At 44.5% G+C, this 14668-nt stretch overlaps 1 protein-coding gene across 1 annotated transcript in view; it reads left to right on the plus strand.

The window, feature by feature from the left end:
• Positions 1 to 14668, plus strand: part of LOC306886601 (polypeptide N-acetylgalactosaminyltransferase 16-like) — a 62263-nt gene that overhangs the window by 24262 nt on the left and 23333 nt on the right. The window contains exons 5-7 of the mRNA XM_079443856.1: positions 10125 to 10190; positions 10752 to 10873; positions 14322 to 14409. Coding sequence (XP_079299982.1) covers positions 10125 to 10190; positions 10752 to 10873; positions 14322 to 14409 — 276 coding nt within the window. The remainder of the gene's footprint in view (positions 1 to 10124; positions 10191 to 10751; positions 10874 to 14321; positions 14410 to 14668) is intronic.

The raw sequence follows: 14668 nt of genomic DNA on the forward strand, positions 1-14668 counted from the left end.
GAGTGAGGCTGAGCAATCAGGTTTGAGTGATTTTTCGCGCCGGCATAGCCCCGTGTGTTTCACTCTGCATACAGCGCTTTGATCTGCCAGCGCGTGTGGATTAGCGCGCCTCATTACATTGAGTGGCTCAATCCTTCTGCGCGCATTGTAAAATGCTGCGCTGGGCGGCCACCCACTAACGTTTATTTTCTCCCAGTCACCTCGGAGAAAAAGACGGTAAAATCGCATGGCTGGGCGTTCAGGCTTGAGTGATTTTTCGCGCCGGCATAGCCCCGTGTGTTTCACTCTGCATACAGCGCTTTGATCTGCCAGCGCGTGTGGATTAGTGCGCCTCATTACATTGAGTGGCTCAATCCTTCTGTGCACATTGTAACATGCTGCACTGGGCGGCCCCGACTCTCGCGTTTCTCTTCTCCCGGTCACCTCGGAGAAGGAGACGGATAAAAAAAAAAAAAAAAAAAAAAAAAAGGCTTGAGTGATTTTTCGCGCCGGCATAGCCCCGCGTTTTTCACTCTGCATACAGTCTTTGATCTGCCAGTGTGTTTACACTAAGTATTAGCGCCTCTTGCAGCTCTTTGATCTGCCAGCACTACTTTCATTATGAAAGCTTCAGTCTGTCCCTGCCGCGCTCACGGTCCCTTTCTTCAATGAAGGTGGCCACGCCTCCCCTGCTCTAGTGTTTCTACTCTCCCAGTTATCTCGGGGAAGAAACTGCAAGCTCCAGGGTTCGCGCGATCAAGCTTAAGTGAATTTACGCCAGGGCAGCCCCGCGTTTCACTCTTTGATCTCGGCTCGCCTTCTTCAGTGAAGATGGCCCCTCCCCTCGTCCGCTACGAGCGGATCTGAGAGGATGCGCGCGGCACTTTTGATCTGCTGGTGTGTTTACACAATGGTAATTAATACCCCTCTTCTAAGAGTGGTTGATCCTTTTAGGCAGATCAAAAGCAAGTTGTCACTATGATTATAACTGACAGCTTCAGACTCCTGACGCTTCTGGGCTGTGCCCACGGCCCAAATGGCCTCTGTCATGCCTCCAAACACCCCGTTTAGCGCCGGGTGCCGATGGCAATGAGTTTGTGGTAAATACTGTTGTGAACACTGGGCCCTTTCAAAAAGCGCCCACACAACTGATCGCTGTTATAGCAAGGAAATAAAACACAAACATTTTCAAAAGGGAGCACATTCCTCTCCCTCTTATCACGAGCTTCAGGTCCCCGCTTGGCGGCCTGCCACTCGAGTTTATCCAGCCCCTTGCCACGCGGGCCAAGGCCTGGAGGGCCATCCCCGGAGTGTCAGAATGGGTTATACGGATAATAGAACGAGGTTACTCACTCCAATTCGCTCGCAGACCCCCGCGCTTCAGCGGCGTGGTCTCCTCTTCTGTAGACGGCTAGAACGCTCACGTTCTACGTTCAGAAATGATGATGCTGTTGAAAAAAGGAGCCATAGAAATGTTTCCTCCAGCTCAGAGCGAATCAGGCTTTTACAGCCATTACTTCCTCGTTCCCAAGAAGGATGGCGGCCTCCGGCCCATCCTCGATCTCAGACGCCTGAATCGCGCCCTCGTGAGGAGGTCGTTCAGGATGATCACACTGAAGCAGATCCTCTCGCAAATTCGCTCAGAGGACTGGTTCTGTTCCCTGGACCTGAAAGACGCATACTTTCACGTCCAGATAGCCCCCCCATCACAGACGATTCTTGAGATTCGCCTTTGAGGGAGTGGCTTATCAGTACACGGTCCTTTCCTTTGGACTGTCCCTGGCCCCACGCACTTTTACAAAGTGCATGGACGCGGCTCTTTCCCCTCTCAGGCAGATGGGAATCCGCATTCTCAATTACCTCGACGACTGGCTCATTCTGGCCCAGTCAGAGGTACAACTACTCTCACACAGAGCCCTCCTCCTCAGCCACCTAGAATGCCTGGGGCTCAGGGTCAATTTTGCCAAGAGCGCGCTGTTTCCCAGCCGACGGGTGTCGTTTCTGGGAACAGTTTTGGACTCAGCTCAGATGAGAGCTGTGCTAGCGCCGGAACGCGCTCTGGCCATTTAAAAGCTCGCAGCCTCCTTCCAGAGCGGCACCGCTCGCCCCGTCAAAGCGTTTCAGAGGATGCTGGGCCTCATGGCCACAGCATCGCCGGTGCTACAGTTGGGCCTGCTTCGCATGCGGCCCCTTCAGCGCTGGTTGAAACCACGGGTTCCACCCCACGCATGGCGACATGATCGCCTACATATCAGGGTGAGCCAGGCCTGTGTAACAGCCCTGGTCCCCTGGAAGAACCCACGATGGTTCAGAAAGGGTGTGACCATAGGGATGGTCTGCAGCAGGAAAGTTGTCACAACAGACGCCTCCAACATGGGTTGGGGGCGCTGTGCGAAGGCAAACCGACCTTTGGTCGAAGGCGGAGCAGAACCTCCACATCAACTGCTTAGAAATGCTAGCAGTGTGTCGAGCCTGCCAGTTTTTCCTGCCAGAGCTAAAGGGACGACATTTGCTGATCCGCTCAGACAACATGTCAGTGGTGTCCTACGTAAATCACCAGGGAGGTCTCTCCTCGAAGCGCCTCTTCCTTATGGTAGAGCGACTTCTGGAGTGGGCTCAGCTCAACTTGCGCTCGCCGAGAGCAGCAAATTTGCCGGGCAGATTGAACCGAGGAGTGGATATGCTATCGCGGAGCAACGTCCCCTCAGAAGAGTGGATGCTCCATCCGCAGACGGTTCGAATGATCTGGAGAATCTTTGGCAAGGCCGAAGTAGACCTTTTCGCCTCCAAAGACAACTCTCACTGCCCAGCCTATTATTCGAAGGTCAAGGACGCGTTGGCCCCCGACTGGCCCAACCTCCTCCTTTATGCATACCCTCCGATCGCTCTGATTCCTCAGGTCATCAGGCGAATCAGGGAACAACGACACAAGGTCTTGTTGGTGGCCCCCCTGTGGGAGAACCAGCCTTGGATGTCAGAGCTGACCCAGCTGCTAACCGCAGCCCCCTGGTCCGTGCCCCTGAGACGAGATCTCCTCTCTCAGGTGAATGGTTTGTGGCACCCTCTTCCCAAACTGTGGGCGCTTCACCTCTGGCCGCTCAACGGGAGCCTACCAGCCTCCCAGAGCGAGTGCTAAATACCATTTCTGAGGCTAGAGCCCCGTCTACGAGACGCCTCTATGCCCTTAAATGGGTGGTTTTCTCCAAATGGTGTCTAAACCGCGGTGAGGACCCCCCCTACATCTGAGTTGGCGGTGATTCTGTCCTTCCTGCAGGAACTGCCGGATAAAGGACGCTCTCCCTCCACACTCGGGGTGTTCGTATCGGCAATAGTGGCCTTCCACGCCCCTATTGCGGGCCAATCAGTGGGCAGGGACAATGCTATCGTCCGTTTTCTAAGGGGTGCCAAGAGGCTGAATCCGCCTCGGCCCCTTACTGTCCCTACATGGGACTTACCCACTGTGCTGAGGGCCCTGAGGGGCCCTCCTTTTTGAGCCGCTCCAGTCCACGAACCTTTGGTCACTGTCGCTGAAGACTGCTCTGCTACTAGCACTAGCGTCAGTCAAGCGAGTAGGAGACCTGCAGGCGCTCTCTGTGAGCCCCGCCTGCCTGGAATTTGGGCCAAACGACTCCAAGGTCGTCCTAAAACCAAGGCATGGATACGTACCTAAGGTACTTTCCACTCCGTTCAGAGCTCAGGTCATCAAACTCTCCGCGCTTCCTCCCTCCGAGGAGGACCGGGAGTTAATTTTGTGATGCCATGTTAGAGCCCTACGGATCTACTTTGAGCGTTCCGCCTCCTTCAGGCGCACGGAACAGCTCTTTGTTAGCTTCGGTAACCGCGCCAAAGGGCTTCCGGTCACGAAGCAGAGACTCTCTAAGTGGATAGTGGATGCCGTTACGCTGGCTTACTCTTCCTTGGGCCTTCAATGCCCCATTGGAGTACGAGCCCATTTGACTAGAGGCATTGCCTCGTCACGGGCCTGGTCTAGCAGTGTGTCTATTACAGACATTTGTGCGGCGGCCGGCTGGGCCTCGCCGTCCACATTTGCAAGGTTTTATAAGCTGGATGTACCGGCCTTGCAGGCCAGGGTCCTATCTGCTTAGATGAGTATGACTTACGTTGTGGGAACAACCCTAACGGAGAACTCTTGACTGCACGGGCACTCAAGCTCTCTGATGGGTTCCTTGCATATCTCAGCCCTGAAAGTGCTGAGTATGCGAGGAATGCATGGAATGACCCGGGCCGAGCGTGACCCCTACGAGCTCAGCTCGCTTTAGCCCGAGTATACTATTATACTTCCCTCTGAGCATGGAATGCTTATGGAGGTATTTTACACAGTCGTTCCTCTACCATAGCACGGCGTGATTGAATTGTGTTCCCATAGCGTCTTTAGCAAGACGCAGTACGAGTGGAGTATCGATAGGGAACGTACTCGGTTACTATCGTAACCTCGGTTCCCTGAGATACGGAACGAGTACTGCGTACTTTGCCGTGCCAGGTAGCTGCACGACTCAGTCGTCGCTTCAGTCGAAGTAAACCTGAGGATCCTATGGCCAGACGGCCGATTATATAGCCAGATAACCCCGCCCATTCTGGCGGGATCTGGCGGGCTCCGTCGCCATAGGCTCATGCAGCTCCGCTGCCGACACATTGGTTCGTTTTTAACACACTGCACGAACCAATGATCGTGCAGTTTCACTGCGTGATTGAATAAGGCTTCAGTAAAGGAGAAAAAAGGCTTTTTCCCATAGCGTCTTTAGCAAGACGCAGTACTCGTTCCGTATCTCAGGGAACCGAGGTTACGATAGTAACCGAGTACGATTGTGCCACTCAGTGCGATGAGGAGCGCTGATCCTCGCGTGTTTAACACACTCCGGCAGATTAAAGTGAGCACACGAGATAAACTGACGTGCAATCACTCAAGCCTGATCGCTCCGCTCCGCGAGTTAAGTGTTCCTTCCTCCGAGGTGTCTGGGAGAAGAGGAACATGAAAGCGGGGAAGGCAGTGGCGCCTTATAGTGAGCGAATCAGGGGCGGCTTTCGACGAAAGCAGTCTGTTTGTGAGGGAGCAGCTTTAGCGACTCACACACACACACAAAGCTGTCAAAGATAGCTTTCTACTCCGGTCCGCCCAAGAGGATATAGCCGCTCATGTAACGAGGGGCGGTGATTCTCACGTGTAACTGGCGGATCAGAGCGCTGCGGTAAGAGTGAGCACGCGGGCTCTTGAGCCGGCGTGGGATCACTCAAAACCGGTTATTTAGCCCCGTGGCCCTATCGTTTCATTCTCCGAGCTTGCTGAGAGAGAGGAAACGGAAGAGCGGAGCTGCCTTGCTAGAAGGCCAGCGAGTGGAGAAGAGCGAGACTCATACTCGAGTGAGCATTCTGTCTCAATGAACGCGCAGTCTGTGTGGGCGTTGCCCACAGAGGCGAAGCGCTCACTGCCCTTCTGCATCGTGCAGAATTCCCTGCACGAGCCACACTCGCAGTGCGATATTTGCAACAACGTCGCTTGAAATTTGCTCTTTCAGAGAAATTTGATTTTAGACTCACCGGATGGCCGCAGGGGACGAGGCTGGCATCTGCACAGGTCGCTGGAGCGGCTCGAAGAGCAGGCAGAGCAGCGAGAGGGTGCAGAGTAAAAGGCAGCTTCTATCCGCAGCGAGGCGTTTCTACGGCGAGCGTCTTCCAGTCTCGAGTGTCAGCGAAGGGATGATCGTCGTCGCTGAAGGAGAATTGATCTGTTTTCCTATGGCGAAGCGCCCGCTTATATAGCCAGATGACCCCGCCCCTTCTGGCGGGCTCTGGCGGGCTTTGCCGCCATAGGCTCGTGCAGTACCACTGACGAGCCATTGGTTCGTTTTTTATTACTGCACGAACCAATGGCCGTGCAGTCACACTGCGTGATTGAAAAAGTCTTCAGTCCTCGGAGAAAAAGGAGTTTTTCCCCATAGCGTCTAGCGACGCAGTACGAGTGTAGTATCGACAGGGAACTGCAAAATACCTCATATATCCTGCAAAATGAAGCACTGCAACCGAAACTACACATAGCATTATCAAAATCTAACTTTTGCATGAAATGGCACACACTTCATTCATGTTACCAGATTTTTGCCTAACCAACTACACACTGTTGGGCATAATGAAAAGCACCCCCATCTTTAGTATGCTTTGCCATAATACTAAAATATGTATCAGATTGTTCACAGAGACACACATGCTGTTGCAACATTTTTTTATTTTATTTTTCACTACAGTAAACAAGTCAGTGCAACATATGCACAGCAGATATATTTACATGGGACTGAACAAAAATATTCTTACAAAAAAAAAAAAAAAAAAAAAAAAAGTAAACTGAAAAAGAATTTCAGAAAAAAATAATTACAGTAAAAAAAAAAAAAAAAAAAAGGAGGCAAGAAAAATAATTAGGCAGCATCTTGCCGCATAGCCGGGTCTGGCCACAACGCCTCGTCAACATCACAGGCAATATCTTCCCTTGCCAGACATCGAGGGAAGAAGCGCCTTGAGTGCCTTATCCATCCCTGAATTGCACCCACATCAATCTCATCACATGCCTCTTCCATGGCCTGCACAAGAGGCATGCGCACAAAGGACTGCCGGTCGTATACCTTCCACCGCCATGCCGAAAAGAACTCTTCTATGGGGTTCAGAAATGGTGAGTATGGTGGGAGGTATTGCACGAGAAATGTTGGGTGGTCAGCAAACCAGTTTTGGACTGGGGCTGCACGATGAAAGCTCACGTTGTCCCATACTACAACGTACCGGTTTCTTTGATGGTCTGCATCATTCATACGCTCTGGTGGTATGAGAATGTTGTGAAGTCTGTCCAGAAATGTGAGAATATGGGCTGTGTTGTATGGTCCAAGGTTGGCATGACGGTGGAGGACACCATGCATACTGGAGATGGCAGCGCACATTGTGATGTTCCCACCACGTTGGCCAGGAACATCTATAATGGCTCTGTGGCCAATGACGTTTCTCCCCCTTCTTCTGGTCTTTGCTAGGTTGAACCCAGCCTCATCTATAAAGATGAACTCATGTGGGATTGCATGAGCATCCATTTCCAGTACTCCCTGAAAACAAAGAACAAAAATCAGTCAATATGGTGTTATCCAGTACACTGGGAAACAATGTTGCGTGTGGTGTACTGCAGTCAATATAGTACTTACATCCACATATGCTCGTCTGAACTCTTTGTTTCTTTGAGAGTTTCTCTCAAACGGCACCTTATAAAGTTGTTTCATTCTGATTTGGCTTCGCTTGAGAATGCGAGCCAATGTGGACAGACTGACTCGTTGAATGTTGTTGAATAAGGTGTTGTCTTGGATGATGTGGCTTTGAATTTCTCTTAATCTGATTTCATTATTTTCCAAAACCGTTTACAATGCCAGCTTCCTGTACCCCGGTGAACATTTGGCCCCTTCCTCCACCATGGTGTCGTCTCTCAGTCCTTTAGAAAAAATAAAAATAAAAATATATATAGGGCTTGGACAATGCAGCCTAAATATTTTCCCCCACAGTAGAGTACATTGTACAGGAAACTTGTACAGTTCATGAATGGCTGATGTCATACACTAAGTAAACAGGTGTCACCCAACTGAAACACTATGACATGGGGTATACTACATGTGTACTACATGAAATTTTGGTTACATACCTGTTCTCCAGTCTAAAGGTCCGGATGACAGAGGTGACAGTAAAACGACTCAAGTTTGGCTGCACTCTCTGTCCAGCCTCATGCATTGTCAGCCCATGGTTGATGACATGATCTACTAATGTGGCTCTGATTTCATTTGAAAGTGTTTGTCATCTTTGGCCATGAACTCCTCTACCTGCTCTACCCCTACCTCTCACTCTTCCTCCCCCTCTTATTCTCAACCTCCCTCTTCCTCTCTCTGCAATGTCTTCCATTGTTCTCACAAAAAGGTTCTCACCTGTGGTCTTTTCATAGTGCTTACATCCTGATTGAAGTGTTAACAATTAACCATTGAGGTGTTTGGCCAGGTGGCACATGTAATTGGCCAATTAGCTCATGTAGTGTCATTTTGAATGGCAGTGTTTTGAAATGGCAAACATGTGACTTTATTTCAGATTGTTGTGTGTTATGCAGAGAACCGTGTTCAGTGTGTTTAAAAAGTGCCATTTTGAAATGCAAAATGTGTTTAGACTTTTGGAGGCCTGAGAAGAAGTTTTGCTCTCTGTGTGTCAGTTTAAATAATTGTGCTGTGCATGTCATTTTAGTGTGTTAGCAATTGGAGAAAACTGTAACAGGAATTAATATTATTACAAACCCCAATTTTGGCACCTCATGGCAAACACATGGTTCATGCAACCTGATTCTGTCTGAACCACTTACACACTATGGTGCTCAATCTTAAACACATGTAACATTTATACATTTTTCTAATGATATACTAGTCTGGGTTAGATTTTTTTCAGAAATATTGTTAGCGTACAGTACATGATTGACCAAACACAACACAAGACCAGCACTGTACATTGATGAAAATAATTATTTCTCTCCACATTGTAAAATCAGTCAATACATCCATGCATTTCCAAAGGCTGCATATTGCACTGAAAAGCAGAACATATTCTAAATGCAATATAGAACATAAACAACAAAAAGATTTGTGGAGAGAAAAAGAAAGCATAAAAAATAAACAAAACAAAACAAAATCAACATCATCTCTTTGCTGCATCTGGCCATAGCACTTCGTCCACAGGGAAGGATCTTCTTGAGTGGCGAATCCATCCTTGCACAGTCCCTGAATCAATCAGGTCACAGGCCTCCTCCATGGGTTGGATGAGGGATCTCCTGACATAGGGCTGGAGATCGTGAACCATCCATTGCCACGCCAAAAAAGGGGGGGGGGGGGGGGGGGGGGGGGGGGTTGGAGTGAAAATTGTGGATGCTTATGAAACCAGTTTTGGACCACAGCAGATCAGTTGCTTTGCATCCCATTGTCCCAATGTATCTCATCTGCTCTGCATCCACTTGGTCTTCTGCTGTGACAATATTTTGTAGTCTGTCTAAAAATGTGAATATGTGGGCCATGTTGTAAGGGCCTAAGTTGGCATGCCGGTGGATGACCCCGTTCTGCATGATTGCAGCATATATTGTGATGTTACCACCACGTTGACCCGGGACATTCAAAATAGTTCTGTGGCCAATGATGTTTCTCCATCTCCCTCTTACTGCAGCATTGCCTTCCATTTTTGAAGACACATAAACTTGCCTTTTTATGGTGCTTGCACCTGATTGTTGAGTTTACAGTTAAGCACCTAAGTGTCTGCACACCTGAGGGCTGTGTTTGATCAGTTGGTTTATAGGGGTGGTATTTTGGAAAGCAGTGTCTTGAAATGGCAAAGAAGTGACATCATGTTACATTTCTGTGTCTAATGTAAATAAGTGTGTTTAGTGTCTTGCAAAAAGTGTTAGGCTGAGAATGTGCTTATAGTTCTGCAGATCTGGACTGAGGTTTTGCTTTTTGAGTGTACGTTTTCACTAACTGTGTGTTATTTTATATTTTAGTGTGTAAGCAATAGGCAAAACTGTAAAAGGTCTTTGCAAATGTTTGCTTTTGAGATGTGTTTGTGATATTTTGAATGCAGTGCTTCATTTTGCATTTAGTGTGTGCAATTCTTGGATTTGCGTGTAAAGTTCTGAAAAAAGAGGCAAAGTTTTGAAAATGTGTGTAAGCAGTTGAAAAAAAAATGTAACAAAAACTATAATAGTATATCAGCTATACTGAAATAACACTGCTTCATGATGTTGAACATAATGCAAATCATTTCATTACAAATTGAAGCAGTTCTGTTTCTGGATTCCTGGCCTGTCAGTGGTTTTAGTTCCTCTATGGGTGTAGATTTACCTGATTTGTCAGCGTGATCCCGCTGTAATTAATCCTGCCTCCTCAAAGGTCAGCTGCGGACACACTTCCCTTGTGTGTGCGTGTGCACGTTTGTTTCATTCATGGGCTGTGCATTTTGTATATTACAGTCTTAACTGTCCATTAAAATGATCATGTTGAAATGTTGAAATGCACATGTGTGCTGCACACTCACTTGCTGGTGCATTCTGGGAAATCTGATGTGTCTCTCTCTCTGTGTCTCTGTAGCTGAAGACTGTAGACTTCTCTCTCAGATCCCAAAGGTGCGCTGTCTGAGAAATGAGCGCCGGGAAGGTACGTGTGATAGGAGTGGAGATACATTCATATACTAACATTAAACACGTTGAATCTTATAATAAATGCATGTTGACAGTATATTGTGTAATTAATGGAAAGTTTTGTTTTTGCATTTGCAATATTTTTAGCAAAAAGTGGTGATCTGCGATTGTTACCTTAAAGACTACCTAATTTAACCTATAAAAATCAGTTTGGTTGGTATAAATTTAATATATTTATATGTAATATTTTGACATGAGTAATACCGGTTCATTTAGATGCTGCATTTGTGAGTATATAGTGCTAAACAAACAAACAAGCATAAGAATGACATCTTCCATCAGGAATAATTCACATAAAACTGTCAGGACATATTAAAGACAAAGGCAAAGTTTAAATACTCACACTTTCATTCCAAAGTTTTGGGTCAGAAAAATGATTTAATACAGTAACTAAGGATTAAATTGATCAAACTGACAAGCTTCATTTGTGCACTCAATGAATGTATTATTGGTGCTGTTGTAATTATTTTGGGATGGCGATGTGTTATAATGAACATGTGCTGGTGTTGTTGATCAGGTCTGATCCGGTCTCGTGTCAGAGGGGCGTCTGCGGCGTCAGCCTCCATCCTCACCTTCCTGGACAGTCACTGTGAGGTCAACGCAGACTGGCTGCAGCCCATGATCCAGAGAGTCAAAGAGGTAACACATCACGAGCGTGCAAAACACAATTATTAACAACCAAATTCTTGCAAAGTGCATAGCAGTTTATTACTTTTTAGGTACAGTATGATAAAGGCCTTCCCTTATTTATCTACAGTAACTCAAAACATACAGATATATATAAAATTACAAAATATTCACAAATTGTTTCAGGGTGATACTTAAAACAATGCTTAACAAACACCAACAGAAATGAAAGTAGCAATGTAATTGTGCATAGTTAGATGATGAAAATAAACAGGCTTTATAAACTTTTAGATTGCAAAAAAAGAAAAAAAACACCTCCCATATATAATATCCATGTATATTTTTTTGAAAGAGACTTCTGCTCACCAGTTGATCAAAAAATACTAGATTTCGAAATATTACCCTTTAAAATAATCGTTCTCTATTTGAATATCATTCGACACTAAAGACTGAAATAATGCTGAAAATTCAGCTTTGCATCACAAGAATAAATTACATTTAACAATATATTCAAATAGAATATTGTGATAATATTTCACAGTTTTCCTGTTTTTACTGTATTTTTTATCAAATAATTGCAGCTTTGGTGAGCATAAGAGATATCTTTATAAAACTTTATATAATAGATTGTAATTATTTCCAACTTTTGACAGGTAGTGTAGTTTATTGTTGACATCGAACATTGTGCATACAATCAAACCTTTCGGTACGAATTAATGTGTCACGTAGTGAAGGTTAGACTAATTAGTCAGAGGCCGATATTTACAATTTATCATGATGGATTTAAGGCCTCTAGCCATTTTCCAAACATTTTAAAGTCTTTTCTTTTTTTTTTTGCACGGGAGCATCAGAAGTACACAGCTGTGCATGAATACTTAAGACTTAAAACATTGATCATGTCTGGTTCAGAGCAGTGCTTCTCGGCTGCATTTGCTTCAGGATTTGTCATTGGACGTCGAGTGGTGACGCAAACACTTCCACAAGTGTTTACTGTACAAAATCAAACACAAATGTCCTAGATTACGCAAAATAGTTAACGTTTTGGAAGATTAAGCATTTCTAATGTCATTTGAATTTTCGTTCTCTCACAGCACAAAACACATTGTGGTCATGTTTATTCTCCTGTGTTTATTGTAGACTAGGTCATATTTCTTTTTACCTTGTTAAGTTTTATTCACGGTTTTGGAGAACGATGCATGCCATGCAACCTGTCTAGCTCATTTGACAGGCTTGTACCTAGGGACAGATGAATTTGCAGCAGATTATTGTAGAGTTTGATCAGATTTTTCACTTGAGATACTTGATCTCTTTGTGTGTGACCACTGGCTCTGCTTTAACATGGTGAGTGCGGAGAGTCAGTAATGAGTCATAAATGGCCCGAGTCCAGTCTGGTTCTTCAGAGGGAGATTTTCCCAGAATCAGAGCATTTGTCTTCTCACAGCTGCACCATGTAGCCTCTCTCGTCTTAAATCATCAAGAGTGATTATCATCATCATCAAGCACTTTTCTGCAGCATAAGAGCTTTATGGAGCCAAGAGCCTAGTTTTTCTCAGTATACCTTCAGTGTGTTTGTGCTGCAGGCAGTGATTCTGGATGATTGCTCAAATCACATTCACATTTTCTTCAGATGTAAATATGAAAATGTAGTTATATCAAATGTAAAACCAAGGCACTTGAGCATCAGAAAGCAGTTTATACATTTACTAAAACATGGTGTAAAACCATTATTTTTTTAATATTCTATTTGACTACAGTCTGGTTTTAATGTCTATGAATGCTCCTGTTTTTCAGTTTTTGACTCAAGAGTCATTATTTTTGAATAATCTGAGCGCTGTAAGAAATCTAATGATGAAAGAAACACACTGTCTCTCCTCATACAACGCTTTAAAAGAAAATCAGCGTCTGAAGCCTTGAGCTGTTGCTCAAACAGCTTGAAATATATGGAGTGAGAAAATGTGAATTTTAAAATCATTTTTCATGGATCTGTATTTTTGAACAGCAGATGTTTAAAAAGGTCAAATTAGTTGTAAATATTGAGATGATCAAATAGTTTCACCCCACTAGTTTCATCCCTAAAAATTCAGAACACAAAAATACTCATTTATTAAATGCACAACAAAAACAAGTTTTGTTAAATGTCCAAATTTAGATTTACAAAATTCTTGACTTTTTTTCCGTCTTGTTTTGTTCCTGTTTTTGTTTTTTTCCTATTACATTTGCAGTATGGAAAGTGTTTTGGGACAGTATGCAGCTATTGTAAATTTAGATATATTATTTTTCATTTTTTACTTATTTTCTTCATCTATTTATTAAACTTTTACAATAAAATAATAACAGGATAGAAACTTTTTGATTTTAGGTTTAGAAATTTAGGTTCACTCATCTAGTTTGGACGTGGTAGCATGTTTGTTTTTTTATGTGTCATGGTAATTTGATGGTGTTCTCTGAAGTACCACTACCATGTCAATGCCAAGCTGTAATCATTCAGTACCAGTGCTATTTGATGCCATCACAGCACCATGGTGAACTGTCAAGCCAGTCAGTGTCCTGATGTCAATCGCTGGTTGAATCTGTGAATCTGCTGTAGGTGGGATGTATTGCAGATGGATTTCTGGGCTTCCCCGCACATACTCAAGCTGTGAGCACAGAGTTCAGCATGATTGCCTACAGCGCCAACTCTAATTGAAAACACTTGATTTTCTTATGCAGTTGTAATATGAACTTCCCCGGCACATGTTTTTTTTATGCAACATACACATGCTTACATGCTCGTAAAATAGTTTTATGTATGCGCAAGTATATGCACTGCAGCAAGCAAAGTTTCACAGAAGCAAAGAACACACTAGAGCTCTGCATCAGGGAACGCTGAAAATCCAGAGTCAGTTTTCTGCTTAACATCCTAAATCTAGCCACATTTTTCATTTTCAAAATATTGTATGTGCATTTATAACACTATACTTTGTGTTATATTACCTATAAAATACAGCTGCTGTGAGGGGGTTTGCATACAGCTGCTGAGGGAGTGACTATAAATTTGACATCTTTCTCTCTTCTGATCGCCTCAGTCCTTCTCTATCTATTTTTTCCCTCTTTTGGAGAAAAAAAAATCATTTCATTAATTTAAGCACTTTAGTTTATATTATACTACTGGTTTAATCTGTTTGGATGGTTTTTGAGTTTTAGAAGATCCAGTTGTATTAAACATTACCCAATCAAAAAAAAAAAAGCATCCTTCATAATAATATCTATATGCATTTGGAAAATATATGAATTTTCATTTCATGCATTTCCTCCTAATTCAACTTAAAGCAGGGTGGTCATGGAGACACACATGGCTTGTGTCCTTCTTTCTGCTGCATTCAGCTGGCCTGAAACATAATAACGACTAAACAAATCAAATACTTGCAAAGTTTTTTAGCCATGATTACACTGGTCATTTGTGGTTTGTGTTCTCCTGCAGGATCATACGCGTGTGGTCAGTCCCATCATTGATGTGATCAGTCTGGATAATTTCGCCTACCTGGCCGCTTCTGCTGACCTGAGAGGAGGTGAGAGATCGCACTGCTTTACCATACAGAATCATCTCTTTATCTGTCAATTTAATCACTACAGTATTTGTTTCTGCCAGTAAATGGAGAAAGTTTCTGCTGAGAATAATCCCATGTTTCTCCTCTAGAGTTTTAGAAATCTCAGTCTGTGCTCAGATTTGCCAAAACACCAAAGCCTGCAGTCAAAGGATCTCATTATGAGCCAGTGCTATTTTACCAGAATTTATATACTATTATATTATTTATTAGTATTTTTAAT

The sequence above is a fragment of the Barbus barbus genome, assembly GCF_936440315.1.
Source record: "Barbus barbus genome assembly, chromosome: 20".
In the NCBI taxonomy this organism is placed as follows: domain Eukaryota; kingdom Metazoa; phylum Chordata; class Actinopteri; order Cypriniformes; family Cyprinidae; genus Barbus; species Barbus barbus.